This window comes from Lissotriton vulgaris, chromosome 7 (assembly GCF_964263255.1).
Source record: "Lissotriton vulgaris chromosome 7, aLisVul1.2, whole genome shotgun sequence".
Lineage (NCBI taxonomy): Eukaryota > Metazoa > Chordata > Amphibia > Caudata > Salamandridae > Lissotriton > Lissotriton vulgaris.
The window spans coordinates 719,514,030-719,536,781 of NC_141695.1; the positions used below are offsets into that span (position 1 = coordinate 719,514,030).

The 22,752-nt window shown below is 45.0% G+C and overlaps 1 protein-coding gene across 8 annotated transcripts in view; it reads left to right on the forward strand.

The window, feature by feature from the left end:
* Positions 1-22,752, forward strand: part of ARSG (arylsulfatase G) — a 2,325,381-nt gene that overhangs the window by 1,415,513 nt on the left and 887,116 nt on the right. For all 8 annotated transcript variants that reach the window (XM_086930959.1, XM_086930958.1, XM_086930961.1 and 5 more), the window contains one exon: positions 17,168-17,302. In XM_086930959.1, the coding sequence (XP_086787085.1) occupies positions 17,168-17,302 (135 nt within the window). The remainder of the gene's footprint in view (positions 1-17,167; positions 17,303-22,752) is intronic.

Sequence of the window (22,752 nt, forward strand, 5' to 3'; positions counted from 1 at the left end):
ATGCCCGGCTATGTGTGTAGGATCTGTTGTGAGTACTGTCAGTCCCAACACATGCATAATATCTTTAAAACATAACACATTGGGGTCGCTAGTGCTGTCCAAGTGCAGATTTAGGTCTCCCAATAGGGTGAAGCTAGCAGCTTTTAGAGTTAGATTGGTGAGGACTTCACCCATACTTTCCAAAAAGTGGCTCGCTTGGCCTGGTGGGCGGTATATTAAGGCTCCGGAAAACATAAAAGAGTTGTAGGCCTGTAAACTGAAGCCCAGACATTCATCTCTTTTTATGTCGGATAATTCCGAGATGTTGCATTTGAGGGTATCTCGATGAATGATAGCCCCCCCCCCCCTCTCTGTAAGGGACTATCTAGTCTCTGTATCCGATAACCGGGTGGCAATGCATGTACAATGTCTGGACTGGACCAGTCTCTGAGCGATGTGAACCCTGTCGAAGGCCTTAGTAGCGTCGAGTGTCAGGACAGCCAGAGGAAGAGATTCGGTAGACGCAATGTCGATAGCCCCAATCAAGTCAAATCAGAAAGCTGTCGACCCCTTACAAAACCCCTCTGGTCCTGATGCAAAATATCACTTACAACCAGCCCCAGTCTTTTGGCCATAACAGAGGTAAAGATTTTATAATCGGCATTAAGGATAGATATTGGCCTATAGGACCCACAATTAGATGCTGCTTTGCCGGATTTTAAGACCAGGGTTATAGATGCATTATCCCAAGAAGCTGGGGGATATGAAGTATCTGATTAAAAAGGGTAGTCAAGATAGGAACGATTTCTTTTCCCAAGACCCTATGCATTTCGGAGGGAAGGCCTTGAGGGCCTGCCACCTTCCCCTTTTTGCAACTCATAATGGCTGCGTTAATCTCTTCCTGCATGATCACTTGATCGAGGTGGCACCGTTGTTCTGTGGTCAAAGAAGGCAATGAGACCTCACTTACCCAAGCCTCAATACAAGAATGGTCAATACATTTATCTTCTATGTAGATGTCTTGGAAAAACAATTGAAAAGCCCTCCGAATATCATCCTCCAATTTAAGTATAACAATGATGTTATTTCTTACACTGAGGATGTGACTCCCTGTTCCTGTGTTCATCAAAGTTTCCATAGCTCTAAAAAATGCATGTGTTCTGAGGTGCATATGGTGCTGTGGTTAAATAATTCCGCATGCTCCCTCAAGATTACAGGAAAAGGCACTGGTTGCACTTGTTTTCTGATATTCATGAATGGGGAGAACAAGAATATCATGAGGGCACATGACAGAGCGTGCATTCATGCATCTGGTAATGACGTTTACCGCTATGTTCTCAAAATGATCTTTTTCATACTCAGTAAAGACTCCTGTTTATCGCTCTGGCTAGGCTCATTCCTCTTGTTAATATGAACCTTACTAAATAGACCAGAATTACCACAACAATTAATTGTTCTAGTTGCATGGCAGGAAATAGTCTGCAAATTAGTGTAACCACAAAAATCAGTTTTAACTCACTGGAATGGATGTATCATCTGACTGGTCTATAATTTCTTGTCTGGAAAACCATTTTTGGGCATAAGGCATTTGCTCAGCCATAGCACTTCTTACAGGCATGACCACAGGAGTGCTAGAAGTTGATACAATATTAGTGCAACGAAAAAACTCCACCCAGATATTACCAATATTAAACTGAGTTTGGGCTGTCTCTACAAGAGCTGACTATTCAAAATAAACACGTCATAAAATTAGGGAAATATTGTATTGGTGCCCAGCAGAAGCTAATAGGCAATGAACAGGACTGACTGGCTTACATCCAAGCTGATTCCTAACATTCTGGTAGCTAAAATTCTGAATTTGTAGATTAGTACTACAAATACATGCACTCATTAACTCTCCACTCAACTCCAAATGTGAAGTCTCTGTGCTGGACCCTATTTATAACAAGCATTTGCAATGCAATAGGTCTCGCATTTACAAGAGTTTGAACTATTGTCATTGTAAATGACAATGCCTTTTAGTTATGTTTTGAAAGCCTGCAAGCGGTGCGTAAACACACACTTTGTACTTATAGTCTGTGCTTAAGAGAAGCAAGGCTGGCAGTAAAAGAGGCGCTTATACTGCCAGCCTTGCTTCTCATAAGCAATGACTAGAAGTTCAGAATGTGTGCTTATGCACCGCTTGCAGGTTTTCAAAACACATTAATAAAAGGCATTGTCATTTATAATGCCAATGGCTCAAACTCTAGCAAATGCGAGACCTATTGCATTGCAAATGCTTGTTTTCTTTACTTTCAGCCATGCTGCAACATGGCTAAGAAACTTTGGCAAAGCCAACCGTTCTCACAAAGAGAGGACCTATTGGCTTTGTCAAATGATTCACCCTTCACAGAGCCGTATTTTTTTAATGCTCCTTGCAATGGATGAATTGCAGCTGGAAAGAGTATGCTACATGTGCCCCACCAGGGTCTCTTGAAAGCAAGACTCCTGCTGGTTCTTTTTTGATGTTTTGGCTCATTACATCTTCGCACAATGCATTTATTTCAGGTTAAAGATAGAATAGTGAGTTAAACTATCGCCACTGAAACATGCAGTGATATGAAGGTCACATGTTTTAATCCCCACAAGGCCATCTGGGCCTTTCTTCCTTCTGAAGTCAGTAAATTGATGAACTAACTTCGGTAAAAGAAACACTTTTTATTTGCGGCACTTGGACACTACAGAAGTGCAGTGGGACGATATATTCATATTTGTTACTTTTTTACTGTTTTCTGTATTTGCATTGAATGCCATGGATGTTGGCATGGGGGAATCCGTTTTTGAGAACCTATTTTATTTTGCAGTCTGTGCATTTGTATGTCAAGCAGCAGCAGACAGATGTCTTTAAGAGTAAAGTTGTCCCTTCATTCAAGGCAAGTAATGGGTTGCCCCAGATGGGCAATACCAGACCTTCCAACCGTAAGATACTTTTCACAGTGTTATGTTAATTTTATGTATATAGCACATTAATGTGCATTAATGCCCTGAGGCATTAACTGTGTGCATATAGCGCATTAATGTGCATTAATGCCCTGAGGCATTAACTGTGTGATAGTTCAGGGAAGAGAGTATGGTTTTAGCAAGCGTGTGGGGAGTGGTGCGTTGGGCGTCCTGCTCTGCCAAAACAGCCCCACCCCACCTGTCACTCCTGCCTCCCGCACCCACAACCAAGCAAGAATTGCTATATGGGGCCACCTCCTACGTCCTTGGGAGGTTTAAATGGAGCTCTGTTGTATAAAAACTTCACACTTCAGCTGGAAACCTTTTCTATTAAAGGTATTCCAGCTCACCATATTAGGGTTAGATGGCAGGCCTGCAATATCATTAGATGAATTTACTGGGCTGAGCCAAGACATGATTGACAAAGTCATAAGCCAATGGCTGAAAGAGGCAGACCCAAAGGATACCATCTCTGTACATTATTAGCATTAGCTCTGTTTAACTGTGGCGCTGTCAAAGCCCGGACCTAAAACTAGGGTTACCATTTCAAACACCGCATTCCATTCCCACTTTCTGCCAAGGCACACCCCAAATCCCCCAAATATTCTAATGCTGAAAACTTGTGTGGAAACAACACTTGCAGACCTGCAGACATAGGAAATTTCAGAAGAACCACATTTTAGTTAAGAAATTGGAATGTTTGAAGCAGAATTATTATTACTAGGGGCAAAGTAAGATGAAAAACTAATTCCAAGTAACAAATATGGGATTCTTTGTCCTGAAGAAGGGCTCAGGGGAGCGAGATTTAAAATTTTAAATACCATCACAGAGGCCCTCGAGTAAATTTCAAGATACGATTGGTAACAAAGGGTGGGGGGAGGGGCAGCGTAGTTTAGCAATGTATATGCTATTTATGCCCATTGAGGACCCCACCCAGAGTGGAAAGAGACCACACCCCACTGGAGGGAAATGTCATACCCCAGCTGTGTGGAGTCCACTCAGAAGCTACAGACTCCCAGCCCATTGGAGGAACTGTAGCCCACCCGCTGCACAAAGTGTGGAGTCCACCCAATATCCACATAAGCTACCCTCTGAAGAGACCGTTAAACCAACAGTTACATGTATGCAGAGTTCACCTGTGGAGTGACAGAGACCCCCAACGCACAGAGGAACTGTTCCACCAACCACCAGCTGTATGACCATGAACCAACAGCATCATAGTACCCCTCTACACTGGAGAAACTGTTAATCCACCAGCGGTGGCACAGGAGTGGACCCAGCAGCGACAAAGACTCCCACCCTATGGAAGGACTGTTAAACCACCAGCTGTATGCACTGCCCTTCAACAAGCAATGGCAATAAACAGTACATTAATCCCTACGGATCCATGCAGAGGGCTTATATATATGATGTTTATGCACATGTATTTATTAATAACAAAGGGACCTGACCAGAACCAGAAAACAAAGGCCTAAACAGGTGAGATCTAGCCACGCTAAAAGGTGCAGGTGGCTTTGTTTTCCTCTGTGACATCATTATTATGTGCATTTATGAAGCAATAAACAGCATTTTGCTCATTATGTCACACCATGGTCATAACAAGGAGTCTGGATTACACCGTGGTAATAAATGCGTGAATGTGCGTTTATTTGTACATTTGCCCAATTAGCATGTTTAATTGGGACACGTTTTTCAGAGGTATCGCATTAACATCCCTCTTGCTCCTTTAACTATTTATGAAGCATAAACGCCTCACATTACCAGTCAACCACGGCTGACCCTTCATTTAATAAATGTATAAGATAGCACCACTCACTGAATACTGTGCGAATGGTAAACTATGTTACCATATTCCCATATTTGGCAAAGTTTCTATGCCACATCGTTTTTTTGCCATAAGTTCTTTTGTTATGCTATGTTGTTAAGTTACATCCTGACGCTCTCATGGTTTGATGCAGTACAGGACTCTGAGGCTCGTCTACTGCGGAACCTTCCCAGACAGGCTTAGATGGGCTCGGCATAAAGTGCACCTGCTTCCAATAAAGTCCGTCTTCAAGGCTCTATGCTATGGTTACAGGGTCTTTAACAAATCAGGTGCCAGCTATCTTCACCACTTCATCAAACCCTACCGCACTCCCACCCTCCAGTGTCTGCGGTCTGCAGGGGCTCAGCTGGCTGAAGTCACCACAGTTGAGAAAGCGCTGGGACACTTCTGCCAAAGTAGCCGTGCGCTTTATACATTGTATTATTATTGTGTTAAAGTTTACTGTCCAGCATTCTTTCAGGAGTGGGTATCGCAGCGCTTGTAGCAGTTCTGAGAGATCAAAAAATAGTAAAATAAGTGTGCACCATTTGTGTGCTCTGAAACAGCAATGCTTCACAGCTGCGCTCCTCTGAGTACTCCTGTGTGGGTGCAAAGGCCACTGTTGATTCTTTTATGGAGACAACGGAAGGAAGGACGGCGCCCTCATTCTGATAGTGAAGCAGAACAAATCAAAAATCATCCCCCTCCAGCTGCCCAGGCAGAAAGCCAGTTTCCCCTTTTTGACGTTCACTTATCCTTGAACAATTTTATATTTATTGGATATGAAATACTTTGTGCATTTTCTGCATTCCTTTATTGTTCATGCTGCCAAAAATGCAGTTGGTCTATGTGTGTGCACCAGACTCTATCTCCAGGTCATACAACAGTGTGGTTCACCGCCATCAAGATAGCACGGTAGCCAAAAGAAAACTTCACATAATATACAGAAGAACAGTGTAAGTTGTGCAGCGATTAAGGTCTGCGAAATGTGCAAACAAAGCAATACTTTGATCTGGAGCCGATGGGGGGGAGGGAGGGAAAGTGAAAGCGCGCCATGCGCACCTTACTGCTGGCGCCGTGCAGGGTCCCCGGTAGCTTCCAAGATGATCTGGAGCCGACAGGGGGAGGGAAAGTGAAAGCGCGCCATGCGCTTGTTGTGCTCAAACGCCGCGAGCCATACACGTGCACATTGCCTGTCCGGGCGCGTGCTCATCTCCTGTCCCCCTTCGGAAGTTACATCGACAACAACAGATCTCGCAAGCGTTCAGCGCGTGCGCTGCGTCGCTAGGCGAGGCATAAAAATGATGTGCATGAATGTTAAAATGAGTGCCACTTTGTTTGTCCATTCAGGTATCTACGACTGCGTTCCGTGAAAATATGCACATTTGATCCTCGTACAGAAGTGTTGCTTCAGTGTTTCTACCTGGTATTTAATGGTACATCACGTAGAATAATCCAATCTATGTTGTCTTCTACATGTTCTGCATCCATGGCATGCCAGTAAGGGACTGTCTGTTACTTTGTCACTCCTTTAGTTCGATGTTTGAAAATCCTATTTAGAACTTCTGAACTTGTCCCGCCAATATACAGTTTCTTGTAAAAGCATTAGATTGAAAAATGCAATTTCTCAGTGAGCAAACGTCTTGGTGGAAGCACGAGGAAAAGCATAATACTTAACGTGGTGCTATGCCAATATTATGCTGATTTGTTTCACCTTTTTGTGTGGAAAAGATCTTACAGGTGCCTGTCGGACGATGAGTGACTTCTATAGACCAAACATTGTTACAAGATGCAGTTACTTTGGAATATTTTTCTTTTAACTCTTGTTTCTCAAAAGGCTAAAAGTTTAAATGTATGTCGCATCTTTGTCCTTCATTTACTCCATTTTGCGCAATAAAGTCATAATCCCTTGCCCTCTTGTACCTTTCTTTACAATATTCTTGAGGTAGCCTCTTAAACCTAGTTTTGTGGTAAAATGAGAAGTGTGCCTCCAATTGTTTAGAACAGTTACTCTGTAATCTGTTGGACCATCGAAACAGAAGATCATGGGCCAGATGTAGGTAAGTATATTTTACCGATTCATAAATACCGAATTTTACCGATTCGGTATTTATGAATCGGTAAAATAGAAGGGGGGAGATGTAGAGAGAATCGGTAATTTACCGAATCGGTAAATACCGAATTTTGCAAGGGTGCACGGGGTGTCACTTTGACACCCTCTAGCACCCCGATTTAAGGCATGTGTGACATGTGGCACACAAACATGCCCTAAGGGCATGTCCGTCTGTCACATGCCATAGGTGTGCATGCACACATGTGCATGCACACCTGGAATCTGTATTTTACCACCCAATTGGATTGGGTGGTAAAATACCGATTCAATAAGGCCTGTGGGACTCAAAAGAGTCCCACCTACATCTCAAAATTACTGAATCTGTAAAAATACCGATTCGGTAAATTTACCGAATTGGTAAAATAGGCCCCTATATGCCAAATTGTAAATACCGGTCGGTAACGGCCGAAATCGGCCGTTACCGACCGGTATTTCGGCTCCTACATCTGGCCCTATGTGTTAATCTCAGTGGATGATAAATCCTTTAGTGTAACATTGTGTTGCTTTTTAGAGCGAACGTGACCTATCGGTTTGTGCTGGACTGCTTCGATTGGAGCAGGTCTAAAACTGATTTGATACACAGCTGTGCTCTCGCAACTACAATAGGGTGGTAACATTTAGTACAATGACAAATGTAATACAATAAATAGAAGCAGATTCTTTGGTGTTTCTCTTGTCCCAGCAAGATGAAGTTTTAATGTATCCAGACTTGAAGAACAGTCACAGTAAGCCGACACGTGTTTCGTCGTGTACAGATGAGTCAACACGACTCTTCAGGGCTTTTAACTCAACTCCGAGCAAGTGAGTTGAGAATAGTCTGGTATTCATAGAGGTATTCACTGAGTGTATATGTACATGTATACTAGTCAGTAAGACTGGTACATCCAGTGGGTAAGGCGCAAGAAAATAATCTTGCTGCTATGTTCCGCCCAGTAAGGTGAGTCAAGTTTATCAGAGTTTTGCACTTAATACGGGTGTGTATAAGGCAGTAACCGGGAGGGGATCCATCTGTTGAGGCACTTTAGAAAAACGGGTACGTTTTCTAAAGACGCGGTGTGCGGTAGTGCAGTATCCCTCCTCCGTTGTTTCCCGGTCGCCGTCTTTCGTGAACGGACCAAAACTGATTTGATATGGCTATAATGGTAAAAACAAAAAAAAACAACAGTAGTAGAATGTTAGTATGGTTGTTACTAGCCGCGGCCCGTGGAGGGAGTTGCGGTGGGGCAGACAGGTGGGGCGGGGGAGAGGCAGGGTGGGGGTGCTACAAACCGGAATATGGATAATTGGAGGTAAGTAAACAATTTAATAAATAAAACAAATTTCGTAACGTGCCCTGCATCGCAAAATCCCACCCTGCCCCTCCCCCGCCCCGCCTTTCTGTCCCACCGCAACTCCCTCAACGGGCCGCGGCTGGTTGTTACTAGTGGTTCACATTCGTTCCCGCATGCTCATCCATCACTTGATGTCTCAAGTACATCTTTAGTTCGCTGTTTAGCGATAAAACAAAATAAGAAATTAGTACAATATTAACAATGAGGACTTGATCAAAAGGTCAAAATTCAATAAAAACATACAAAGGATACAATAAAGGACCTAAAGTGCAGTGTGCTTTACTTATAAAATAATATCCCACGATCCTCCATGAGTTAAAACATTGGAAATAAAAAAAAACAATTCATCCATCGGAAAAAAATCTCTTCCTAATAACCAGAGAGCATCTTAAAAAATGAATACCAGCGCAAGTGATACGCCCTGAGACAAGTTTTTGCAGGAATATAAGAACTACCTTATATTGTCTAATATTGGCTTACCGCAAAATTGGGAGTAGGAAACTCGTCCATGGGTAATCATACAGTGAACAAAAAAGCATAAAATGCAGTCTACTTTGTTTAGAGGCATTGTCACAGGGCCACGTGAAGCCTCATGTGAAGAGTTCTGCATTCAGCTGTTTTGCGAAAGGAGATAGTTGTAATGTGCTCTCAAGCACATGCTGAGTGCATTCCAGAGCCTGGGTCCATAAACCTCCAAGGATCTACCCCATATTTATTTTTCCCAGTTATTTCTCTTTTGGTGGATTGTGTGTGAATTGGTTGTCTAGAGGGTCCTGTTTGGCCCATAGTGTGTGCATAGGCTTCTTCCTGTATCCCGGTCCTTCATTTCAGAACTCTTTATGTATGATGGGGGAAGACTTGCTTCTAGTGGAGTGCTTTTAGAGAGGTATTGTTTCTTCGGATTGCAGACAGGCCTCGTTGTGTTTTTTATTCTTTTCTGCACAAGTAGTAGCCTGTCAATGAGCTTGCTTGGCACGACAGTATAAACAAATCTGCAGTTGTTGAATCTTTGCCAAATCCAGTCTGTGTTCGTTTGCAAGAGTAGTAATATTTTATAGAAGCATTGACAGATAGTTGGCTCCTTTACCTTCTAAACTGAAATGAAAGGAGTAGGAAATCTCTGCATCAAGGACCATGCCAAGGGTTCTTCCTTCTTGGGGTGGTGCTGGCTTTCATCTTAGGGATTGCGGCCAGCCAAATGTCAGTGTGTTTTTTGCTGTATCGCATAGCTCTAAGGTCTCTGCTGTGAAGCCACAAAGGCCAAGGAGGCTGTTCAACTTCAACAACAGGTTTTATGTAGGCCTCTTTTTTTATTGTGTCCTTGTCTCCAGCTCTGTTGCCAGTCTGAAATGGATCTGTGTGTTGGCTGTGTGAATCTGGTGCTCCACTTGGGTGTGTTGGAAGGGATGGGGCAGTAGCAGCCGCACACACATGTTAAATGGTATTAGTGAGAAAGAAGGTCTCTGTTTGACAATCTGAGAGGCTTCCATGTGGAGGACTCCGTTGATCTGTCCTGATCAGTTGGCAGCAGGAAAAGAATGATAAAGTCCACCCAGTGACACTCCGTGATAATCCCATCTGCTACCTCAGACGCAGGGCTTTAATTGGCTGGGCCCCTACAGGTCTCAGACCTCGGAGTACTTTAGAATAGACATTAAAACGAGTCCCTGGGGGAGAAGCTACGACACCAACCAAGATGGCCGCATAGTCTCCCGGCTCCGCTGACCTCCGTCCTACGCTCTAATATCTTGTCATCTATCCTGATCTTCTGCTCCGGATCCGTGTGTGTGACCCGATTTGCACTCCGATGATGTGAACCCTGAGTTTCTCCGACATCGTGGAGCGGAGTAACGTCGAGGACTGATTTGAGGCCTAACCCAGCCGAGAAGCCGGGGTCTCGAGTGCTGGCCTAGCCGGGTCCGAGTTGAACAACAACGGACTGTTGAATGCGGTTGGGTCCGGTCTCTGGAACATTCGGAATTTTGGGATTGCTCTGCTACCATCTGCTGCCTGGTGTTCTACAGGAGGTGAGGTGACGAGTGACGCACGGCGCGGTGTTGCGGGGGTCCAGGACTGGGGGTCCGGCATTCATATCGCCGGTGCCCCTTGGGTTGGAATCTCACTACGCGCTACTGCACGCTACCAGTCTGTCCCTCATGGCTCATTCCTGCTCCGCCTCATCTTCCCCCGGAGAAGGCGCCTCTCCTGTGGGGAACACCGTGCCTGAGGAAAAATGGAGGCTGACGGAGCAGGCTCAAAGTGGCCCGTCATTGCGGACGGTGCTGGAGGCCCTTGTGGCACTTCAGGAGACTGTTAAAGCCCAGACCTGCAGCCTGTTGTTGGCGGCGGATGGAATCAAAGGATTGAGACCGAATCCTGACTTGACGCCCGAGACCCGGCGGCCAGCCCGCCTTTCGATTGACGCCCAGGTGGTGTACTTAGACCCGGCGCTGGACGCTGTATTTGCCCCTATCGCAGTGGATCTACCCAAAAGTACTGTGCTTGGTGACTCAATTAATCCGTTGGAATACCCGGTTTTGCAACTGTCGGAACATTTACATGCTGTCCCCACTTCGGATCCTTTCAATTGGTACCGTGAACTGTTTTGGACTGTGTCGACCCCCTCCCCAGTCGCTCTATCATGATGGCGGATGGGATAAAGCCTGGCTTCGGAGATGGGGAGGGGCATCGTTGGTACCAGCCGGCTAATTTGGGATCTGCCGTTCTTTTTTCATCTGTGGACCCCTGTTCTGCTAACTTCTGTGCACCTTTTGACATTTTGAGGACGGGGCTTTCTTCCCCTGAAGGACTCCGCGAATTTAATCGACGGGGCCAAGGCTGAGATTGCTGTCTGGGTTGTTCATTGTGGTATTATGGTTAACGGGATTGTTTTATTGAATTAACGGAGTCCGGGGCGGGGTTGGTTAGGACGGGGGCGAGAGACCGGGAGTGCGTTGAATAAAGCCCTCCTCCATTTCCCCTCTTCAGGTGGGGTTTAATTTCTTTTCCCTTTTTCTTCCCTGTTTCTTCTATATTTCGGGTTTCGGTTCTTGGGCGACAGGCACGCTGCTAGGGGGGTAGGCCGTAGTTATCTACAGGGGTGCAGGGTGGGGGGTTGGGGGATGGGAGTTTTGTTTTTTCTTTGTTTCTATGGCCTTTTTTCTCTTCTTATCTTCTTTGGCCTTTTCTTTCTCTTTTTCCGGGTCAGCGTAGTGGGTTCATTGTTTGGTCCATCTCTGCTTTCACATCTGTGCCTCAACTCTCGCAATGTTTTGGGGCCACGGGGCGGGCATAAATGTTGGCGCGACTGTAATGGTATGCTTGTTTATCCAGGTGTCGTCTGCTTTAACGCCACTGACCTACATGAAAACGAATTAACTGTGAACACACTGCTATTTCACTCGCCCCCTCTTCATAGCTTGAGATATTGTATGGCACCTGATCCTTCTATTTTATATTATAAAATGAAACCTTTTGTATCCTGTTCCCAATTTGATATGTCTTCCAACCAGTGCGCATTGTGGATGTAGCGACTATGCTCCCCGGGAGGCTGGGTCTGTAGTTTTGATCATAATATTGTGTTGCAATTGCTTAGCGGCCAGCCCTGGGGGTTGTAGGCCCGTGTTTGTATCTGGTTCAAAATGTCAAATAAAGGTTTTCAAAAAATAAATAAAAAAAATAGACCACACAAAATAAAAGAAGTCTCAACCTATATAAAATAGCGTATTATTATTATTATTATTATTAATGAGTTTTATATCGCGCGTGGTTACCCTTGGGCATCCCGGCGCTCATCCAGAGAGACACCGCAGAGCAGGAAACAAAAGCGTTAGGCAGGGAACAAATGAGTCTTTAAAAGTTTGCGAAAACGTAAGGTACCCGTTTCGGAGCGCAGGTCCAGCGGGAGGTAGTTCCACAATGTTGCCACATTTATGGAAAATCTTCTACCACCGGTCCTAGCCTTCCTTACTCTCGCGACTCGCAACAGATTTTGGTGATCAGAGCGAAGGGAACGTGGGGCCTTGTAGGATTGCACCATACCCCGTAGGATAGGTGGTCCTTTCCCCTGGCGAATCTTGTGGGCCATACAAAGTGCCTTGAACTTCACCCTCTCTCTAATAGGGAGCCAATGAAGTGCCTTCAGCGCGGGGCGAGCTGATTGCCGCCTGGGAAGGTCCGTCAAGAGCCTGGCAGCAACATTTTGTACTTGCTGCAATTTGTTTAAAGTTGATTCTGGAGCTCCCAGAAACAGCGCATTGCTGTAATCCATCCGTGAGATGATGGGCCCCTGAATTAGTAACCTCCTGGAGGCTATCGGGAGGAGGGGAAGGATCTTCCGGGCTGACCGGAGCAGGCCAAAGCACACGCCTGCGGTCTTTTTAGCGTGTGTCTTAAAAGACAGGTCCTGCTCCAGCCACACCCCCAAGCTCTTAATCTCCTGTTTGGGGGTAGGTGGCGCTCCCAGACAACTAGGCCAGCTACTGGGGGATAAGGAGGGAGGGGAGTTCCCCAGCATCATCAGGGTAACATGTAAAGGAGGAGCCAAATGAAGCTCCTCCAGAGTTACACTGTTCAAGGGCCACATTTTGTTCTCGACCTTCTAAGAGTGAAGATATACATATATATATGTGTGTGTATATGTATATATGTGTATATGTGCATGTGTGTATATATATATATATATATATATATATATATATATATATATATATATATATATATATATACTGATACTGAAAAAACCATAGGTTTCAGGTACGTTATAGTTTGAATTTCAATGGTTTTTTAAATGCTAATTTCTCTGAAAAAACCATAGGTTTCAGGCACATTATAGTTAGAAATTAGCGTTTGAAAAACCTTAAAAATTCACTGAAAAAACCATAGGTTTCAGGGACGTTATAGTTAGTTGGACATTTCACTCGTACAAAACCATAGAAATTTCCCCGTTATAGTTGGCTCAGCTAACTATAACTTGCGCCCCCGCAATGCACTGCTGATGACGTCACATATTACATCTTTCATGACATGGTGTGTGAACCACGGCACCTACTAAATCTTTCATCCAGATACTTATACTCCCACTCATTCTTCAATACACCATAAAACATATTTAAACTGTATAGAAACACACAGTCACTGGATGATGTCATCAGTGATGTCATCAGTGATGTCACTGACCTGATGCAAATCCTATACTGATCTGTTTAGGTTTTTAAAAAAAATGTTTAAATAATGTATTATACTGCTATTACATTCTATTATTGCACATTGTGAATTGTCCTATGCATATCTATATATTTATTCAATAGTGTTTACAATGTGGCCATAGTATGTTGTTCATGTTCATTAAAGCAAAAAAACAAAACAGCACTAGCACTTTAAAAATGAAGAGCACAGCATAAGCTGTGTCATGTGATCAAGGTCGAGGGACGGCCGAAACGTGTTATGGCGGCTAGCTTTGGTGGCAAAATAAATAACTGAACTGTATGTATATATATATATATATATATATGTGTATATATATATACATACATACATACACATACAAATATGAACAAGAACAAGAGTACATTGTACTAGAAACGCGTCATTGAAAGGTCTCAATAAATTTTACATCTTGCCTGAAAACGTGGGGGCTGCTTTCTTCTTTCGCCACGCTGCCGGCGTGGAGGTTCGAGGATTTGCTGCATATAAATATATATATATATATATATATATATATATATATATATAAACTATACGGATGTGAAAGAAAGCATTCCTGAGCTCAATAAAGAAAAAGCATAGCTTCCTCCCTCAATGACTTTTGTTCCTTCCAAGGGTCCTCTGTCTGTATTCCTGTGCAGTTTTGAGGAACAGGAAGGCAGTTCAGGACCTTGTTCTAAGCCCCTTCCTGGAGGGAGAAGGGGATCACAGATCCCTAGCAAAGGTAGTCAATGTAGTGTCATGATATTATGCATGCTAGTACACTTGCGGATCTGGGCGGACGACAAACAGGAATTACGTAATCTGCTGGGAGGTGTTAAAGTGTGGTTATAGCAAAAATTATGATGCAATGCATGCAGTGTGGTTGTGTGCTGAGGAATAAAAATGTTTGTTACGGAAAAAAAAAAAAAACACCGAGTCCCTATTCATGCCCTTAATTTTACTGTAATAAAACACTGATGAATTCTGAACAATTAATGTAATGTTTAGTTAATCCACGTCAGTGATTTAGTACGCGTTTATGTTTCACGTTTTACTGAATCTGGCACTCCATCAGAGCGTTAGCTATTCCGATTATGTTGTGTTTTTGTATATTTTTTTTACATTCACTGAATTACTCTTGTGTAGTGCATACTTTGAACTGAGTTGCCTCTATGTTTATCAAAGCCACAATAGAGAGCTCTGGTGTTCAGGCACAAAGCAGTGCGAGTTTCTCGCATTGCCCGTCAGTGTGTCAAAAAGGTGTTCAGAATACATAGTCATCCAATCCTAGGCTTCCAGAGTGCAGGCAGACAAACAATGACAAATTCATTAGACCATGCTGGTTTTAGGTGTTTATCAGTGGTTGTGTTATATCGATCTGGGTGCAATAAGAGACAGCTCAGAGAGACACCAAAATACCGGTCGGGTCGCACACTATGGGAATCACAGAAATTCCGTTTTGGTGTTTAAGCCACACTGATAACTACATAAGTCCACTCGCCCCTTACTTCTTCATCCCACTAAACGCGTTTCTCATGTGTATCATGCAGTGACCTACAATATTTGACCCGATTCAGAAAAGGGGGGTGGTGATGAACAGAGTGTCTGAATTAAGCAGACCACTCTTACCCAGTCCAAAGATCAGGGCTTGATCCATCACCGTTATTTATCTCACTGCACCATCCCAGCTCAGAACCTGGCTATATGAAAATCAGTCTGTCCCTGGCCCAGTGCATCATGGGAACAGAGCAGACTAAACTACCAAGCCAATTCTTCACCAGAAAGGAGACAAGCTACCGAGGACCGGTTTCTGGCATTTCAGCCGTCTTCGGCCCAGCTTGCTTGAATCCTGATGGTGCAGTGAGAAAGGGACTCATGTCTGAGTATACCCTGCCACACCTATAGTGGCCAAAAACGATTCAGAAAAGGGGGTGGTGATGAACAGAGTGTCTGAATTAAGCAGACCACTCTTACCCAGTCCAAAGATCAGGGCTTGATCCATCACCGTTATTTATCTCCCTGCACCATCCCAGCTCAGAACCTGGCTATATGCAAATGAGTCTGTCCCTGGCCCAGTGCATCATGGGAACAGGGCAGACTAAACTACCAAGCTAATTCTTCACCAGAAAGGAGACAAGCTACCGGGGACCGGTTTCTGGCATTTCAGCCATCTTCGGCCCGGCTTGCTTGAATCCTGATGGTGCAGTGAGAAAGGGACTCATGTCTGAGTATACCCTGCCACACCTATAGTGGCCAAAAACGATTCAGAAAAGGGGGTGGTGATGAACAGAGTGTCTGAATTAAGCAGACCACTCTTACCCAGTCCAAAGATCAGGGCTTGATCCATCACCGTTATTTATCTCACTGCACCATCCCAGCTCAGAACCTGGCTATATGCAAATCAGTCTGTCCCTGGCCCAGTGCATCATGGGAACAGGGCAGACTAAACTACCAAGCCAATTCTTCACCAGAAAGGAGACAAGCTACCGGGGACCGGTTTCTGGCATTTCAGCCGTCTTCGGCCCGGCTTGCTTGAATCCTGATGGTGCAGTGAGAAAGGGACTCATGTCTGAGTATACCCTGCCACCATAAACGTGGAAGGGTATACTCAGATGTGAGTCCCTTGCTCATTGCACCATCAGGATTCAACCAAGCCGGGCCGACGACGGCTGAAATGCCAGAAACCGGTCCCCGGAAGCTTGTTTCCTTCCCAGTATAAGAATTGGCTTGGTAGTTTGGTTTGCCCTGTTCCCATCATGCACTGGGACAGGAACAGACTAATTTGCATGTAGCCAGGTTCTGAGCTGGGATGGTGCAGTGAGCTAAAAAATGGTGATGGATCAAGCCCTGATCTTTGGACTGGGTAAGAGTGGTCTGCTTAATTCAGGCACTCTGTTCATCACCACCCCCTTTTCTGAATCATTTTGTCCACCATAAGCGTGGAAGGGTATACTCAGATGTGAGTCCCTTGCTCATTGCACCATCAGGATTGAACCAAGCCGGGCCGACGACGGCTGAAATGCCAGAAACCGGTCCCCGGAAGCTTGTTTCCTTCCCAGTATAAGAATTGGCTTGGTAGTTTGGTTTGCCCTGTTCCCATCATGCACTGGGACAGGAACAGACTAATTTGCATGTAGCCAGGTTCTGAGCTGGGATGGTGCAGTGAGCTAAAAAACGGTGATGGATCAAGCCCTGATCTTTGGACTGGGTAAGAGTGGTCTGCTTAATTCAGGCACTCTGTTCATCACCACCCCCTTTTCTGAATCATTACAATATTTGACCCAGCATAGAGGTACAGTACAATGCTGAAAGCCCTTGTGGCATTTTTTATCGGATAGTATGGAGGCTCTTTTGTGTGCTTGCTGTAGAGGCTACAGATAGGTTTTACACTCCAGTGCTGTGGATTCACTGACTGAGCGCGCTCAGAAGAAGCAAATTAAACATTGGTAAGGACTAAATCGAAATAATCCTTATGTCGGTCAGATAGCATCTTGACAGACGCACAGTATTTGAATTTGCTTGAGCACAACAAATCTCAGCAACGACGCTCAACATTCTGTGATTCTGGGCAAATCACTTAATTTCCCTGTGCCTAACAAAAATGAATGTGTCCATCTGTAACGAAACTGGTGCTCATGTAACGTGCTCTCATACATGATATCTTCAGGTCTAGTTCGGGCTATATAAAACTTTAAAACATTTTTTTTTAAACAAACAGGACTATTTAGTTGAGTATTTGCTTTACATGCAATGGCTTCTGTTTTGCCTCTACAGTGGTAACAGCGACTGTGTGACAGAAGTGGCCCTTCCACTGATGGAAAACCTCACCATCATTGAGCAGCCTGTTAACCTGACCAGCCTGACAGAGAAGTACACTAAGAGGGCAGTGCAGTTCATCCAGCGTGCAAGGTAAGAAGGGTAACAGTGAACCAGCCTATTGTGGTTTAACTGAACGAGCCTTTAAAGTGAAAACCTTTATAAAACAGAGGCATGTCTGTTTTCGGGTGTCTTTCTAATGGTAGAGCTGCTATTGTTCTTACTTTTCAAGTGTGTTTGTTTCTGCAGCTGATAAGGCTCGACTGCTGTGTTTTCTTGCCGCGAAAGTGCACCAAGTCAAGAGGGGAGCCAGGCAAGAGGCGAACATTTACATGCACACACAAAATCCGGACACAGGTTAAAAATACATTCTTGAACAAGTAGACACCAAACACACCCACACCCAGCTCTGCCCCAACCTCCCATATTTTCAATGTATACCCTACTGCACCATTACCAAGAAGTACTTTTTAATTGAAGAAAATCCCTGAGCCTACCTGTTTGCCACGTTGTCTGGTACATCCAATGAGCACAGTGGGTTGTGTTCAACTACCTTTCTAGCTCCTTACTACGTGAGGACCCTAAGCTCTACCACATCATTCCAAAAGCTTTTCTGAGGATCTATAAGCAAACTGATGCATAGGGGACTTACTTGAAGGACCCAACTTGCTGATCATCATGTTTAGACGCTTTCTTTGACAACAATAATTTAAGGTGGAAATATTGAGTGACGGGCACAATTACGGTATCCCCTCAAAAATGCTTGACTTTCTGAAAAGCACCAAAAAGTGAAAAATGTTAATTTGTCCTGAAAATTAATCCAGTGGCAATTCTACAATAGCACTGCACGTCCCATGCATCTTGGTAGTGGGCGGGTAATTTACAAATTTCCCTCAGTGGTTAAGTAGAAAAGCCTGGTTTCCATTTTATTCACATATTCTTGATAAAAATGAAAAAGCTAAAGTGCTAGTCTGAGACACCGGATTTTTCGACTGCATACGTTCCCTTTCTTAAAGGAAATCTGCTACTCAACCCATTCACTTCCTTCTGTCCCTTACAGAGTAACACCCACAACACCTGTGACATATATTACACATAGCGGTCTATAATATTGAAATATTTCACATTTCGGAAACCTGCATCCTACCATCCTACTCAGTCGATTCCTCAAGGGCATGTTGCATACATATTTAAGTTTATTATTATATTATTTATTTTTTCATGTTTTGTTTGCATTTAGCAGGTAATGAATGCTAGTAAAAAATGCATTACATTCACACCTAAAATCAACAACCTTAACATTTATTTATTTATTTATTTTTAAAGTTGTATATAGCGCGAACAAGATCTTTGCAGATATCAGAGCGCTTTACAAAGCAGGGAATACCAACAAGAGAGTGAAACTCAGGTCATTAGGGAGTAAAGTTAAACAGGTACATCAATAATGCAAGTATTACAGATAGATGTGTGCATAGATAGTCAGGTAAGTCAATAATACAGGTAAAACACATAGTCGTAGGGATCAAGCAGAATAATACAGATTGGTGCAGAGTCTTTACGGATCACGTTAATAGGTCAAGTGTATTTGGCCATGAGAATAGCTTTTACTTCTTTCTTAAAAAGTGTGATGGAGGAGATGAGCCTGGTTTCAGGAGGGAGTGAGTTCCAGATCCTGGGTGCCATTCCTGAGACAGAGCGTTTATAAGTTTTTTCCTTACGGAATCTTCGAGGTTTTAGCAGAAGATTGTTAGTGCCTCTAGTGTTTCTAGAGCCGCCAGAGATTGACAGCTTCTGAGCGAGGTATCCGAGAGAGCTCAGATGTACAGCCTTGTGTGTCATGCAGGCGATTTTCAGGTGAATTCTGGCTTCCAAAGGCAGCCAGTTCAAGGATTTCAAGTCAGGGGAGATATGCGAGTGTTTTTTTTACCCCGTGATGAGTCTCGCTGCAGCGTTTAGAGAAGCTCTTAGGGGTGCAGTAGTGGTTAACGGAAGACCGCAGAGGGCGATGCTGCCTTATTCAATTCGCTGGATTACTAGTGCTTGTACTGCAGTTTGGAAGTCTTTGGCTGGCAGGAAGGGTTTAAGTTTCCTCAGGGTATTGATTTGGAAGTTTGCTCCCTTAGTAGCCTTGCTGATATGATGCTGCATGTTGAGATTGGAGTCGAGAGTTATGCCTAGAGATTTTGCTGAGTCTACTATGGTGGGTTGGACATTGAGTGCAGTTAGCTGTTTAAGCCAGGATTGAGTGGTAGAGATCTTCGCGGAAGGTGAGATCAGAAGGAACTCTGTTTTCAGAGCATTGAGTTTGAGATGATTATCGGCAAACCAGGATTTGGTGCTTCTGATCGTTGAGTTCAGGAGTAAAATGTCATTGGGGGATTGGAATTTGAGATATAGTTGGGTGTCATCTGCGTACATGTGAAAAAGTACATTGGATGCTTGTAGCAAGGTAGTGAGAGGTTCCATAACTAGGTTGAACAAAGTTGGTGATAGGGAGGATCTTTGGGGGATGCCTAACTAAACAGGTATTGGCGAGGACATCAGGTTGTTACTCTTGAATTTCTGCGACCTGTTGTGTAAAAAGGAGGTGAACCACTTGAGAACAGTCCCAGATATACCCATTCTTGTGTTCAAAAGTTCGAGTAAATTCTCATGTTTAACAGTGTCGAATGCTGAAGAGAGATCAAGAAGGATGAGGAGGCAGGTATCATTTTGATCTAGGATTTGAAGGGCATCGTCAATTATGTGAGTCATAGCAGTTTCAGTACTGTGTCCTGCTCGGAAGCCTGATTGATGAGGGTTGAGGAGATCAAACTGATCAATGTGTTTAGTCAGTTGTAGTTGCGCGCATTTTTCCAGTAGTTTGGCGAGAGTGGGAATATTGGTAATGGGACTGTAGTTGTTTAGGTCGGATGGGTCGACCGTAGGTTTCTTTAGTAAAGGTGTGACTTGTCCAACTTTGAGGGAGTCAGGGATGGTTCCTTGTTGGAGCGAGCTGTTGATAATTTTAGTCCAGAGTGGAAGGAGCAATGGAGTGAAATCTTTGACAGCGTTAGCGGGGAGGGGATCCGTGAGGTGATTGGAGGGTTTCAAGGTGCTGAGCAGTTTGCCTATTTCTTCTTCGGAGTAGGTGTCAAAGGAAGACCATGTAGCATTGTTTTTTGGTTCGGTGAGTGTTATGCAGTTGGGTGTGGCGAAGAGGCTTGCGTCAGTGTGGAGATCACTCTTAATGTTGTCAGTTTTTTGGGTAAAGAAAGCGGCGAAGTCTTCACAGGAGGGTGCTTCGCACGAAGTGCTGAGAGGTTGGGGTTGTTCCTTGGCTTGTGTTCTGATTAGCTCAAACAGTTTTCTTGGGCGTTTTTTTGCTTGGTCGAGCTGGAGGCTGAAGAAGTTTGCTTTTGAGCGCTTTATTTTCCTGAAGTAGGCGTTTCTCTTTTTCTTCAGGGTTGTCAGATGCAGTGCAGAGGGAGCTGTTCTCCAGGTGCGCTCTGCCATTCGCATGGCTCGTCTATCTTCATTGAGACTCCCGTCGTACCATGGATTGGAGATTTTAGCGGAGACTCTTTTTAGTTGCAAGGGAGCAGCCTCATTAATTATTGAGGTCATGGCGTTGAGATAGTGGTCAGTCAAGGATTGGACATCTGTAGCGCCCGTAGGAGGTCGCAGGAGGTCGCGGCTGTTCGGGGGTAGGGAGTATAGGTTGAGTTTTTTCCAGTCTCTTTTCCAGACTTTAGGTCTGGAGGATTGACTCGTGTTGAGTTTGACTTTTTCATTGATGATGAATGTGACAATATGATGGTCTGACCAGTCACATGGTTGGATAGACTCAAGTTGGATGGCGTCCTCTTTGGCGATGATCAGGTCGAGGATAGAGCCTTTCTCGTGGGTCGGGCTGTTGCATATTTGGGTGAGGTCTAGGGGGTCGAGGAAGTTTTTAAGACTATTTACCACCGCATCATTGTGATCGTTCCAGTGGAGGTTGAAGTCACCAAGGTATATTTGGGTGAGCTGTCGTCCGGCGTTGGTTGAAATCATGTCCATGATTTGTTGGACGAAGGGGAGGTTGTCTCTGGGTGGGTGGTAAATGCCGTGAAGTGAGCATATCGGTTTGCCCTCACTGATAATGTCAAGGCAGATGTATTCGTAGGAAGTTGGGGAGGGTAGGGACGATGCGGAGACTTTCAGCACAGAAAGGTTGTTCCTGTGTATGCATGCGATTCCTCCACCTATCTTGCCGGATCTGTCAAGCCTAATGATGTGGTAATTGGGGGGGAACCAGAATGTCCATTATAGGTGTAGAAGATTCGGTTAGCCAGGTTTCAGTCAAGATGATTAGGTCAAGGTCCAATGTTAGGATTAGATCGGCGATGGCGGAGGAGTGTCTAGAAGCCGATCTGCAGTTTAGGAGAGTGCATTTGAGACGGGGTGTGTCAGGGGAGGTAGAGGGTACTAGAGAGATGGGGACTTTTCTAAGGTTATTCGGGACGGAGATTCTGTTGTTTAGTGTAGAGGGTCTACTGAGATTTGAGTGTATCGTGGGAATGGGGAGGTGCGAGGCGGTTGGGTTGTTTAGGGAAGCTGGGTCGTAGGAGCGGAGGAGGGTGAGAGTGTCGAGATCCGAAAGAGGGTTGCATGTGCGACGGGGGTGGTTGTTGCGATTGTGGGCAGGGATCGCTGTCCAGTGTGGGCGACGGGTGCGGTTGTTGCGATTGTGGGCATGGATCGCGGTCCTGTGTGATGGATGTAGCTTGGGAGCGTCATCCGGACGGGTGGAGAGCAGGTTGAGAGGGGTGGTGGTTGTGAGTGAGGTGTGTCTGGGGGGTGTGATGAGTAGCTCTTTGATGGTGTGAATGTCTTCTTTGATGGTGTGGATGTCTTCTTTGAGCTGAAGGAGGGAGGACATAATCTTGTCCACCGTGGGATAGGTGTGAGTGCTGGGGGTGTCAATCGTGGGTGAGTGGCTGACCTGGGGATTATCACGCGGGACGGAGGGTGGGTTGGTGTTCACGCAGGGCTCTGTGGTGTCGGCGTACGGGATGGTGTTAGGGAGGAGAGAGGGTATGGGGGCGATGGGAGTGGATGAGGTGCGGGGGTTTTGGTGGCGTTGAGGGGGGCATTGGTAGCAGGCGGAGAGAGCGGGGTGGAGGTGGAGTGTATGTTGGTGGTGATGGGGAGCCTGAAGGGTAGTGAGGGCTGAGAGTGGGGGGGGAAATGGGGTCGGGGATGGTGCTGTCGTGGGAAGGGGGAGTTATGATAATAGGTGTGGAGTGCCTTGCGTGGTTGATTAGCGGGTGGTAGTGGGGACTGAGGGTGGGGGGGGGGACAAAGGGTGGGATTTGTCGTTATGCGTGTCGTTCTGGTGCTGTTCTAGGTTAGAGGAGTTGTGGGTGGGAGTTGTTATGTCAGGGTAGAGAGGAATGGGAGTGGTATGTGTGGGAGTCCAAGGGTTAGTGTTAGAGGGGCGGCTAGTGTATGAGGGGGAGCGATTTGTGACTGTGATTGAGGAATGTGGGGTTATAACAGCAGGTAGGTGATTGACTAGG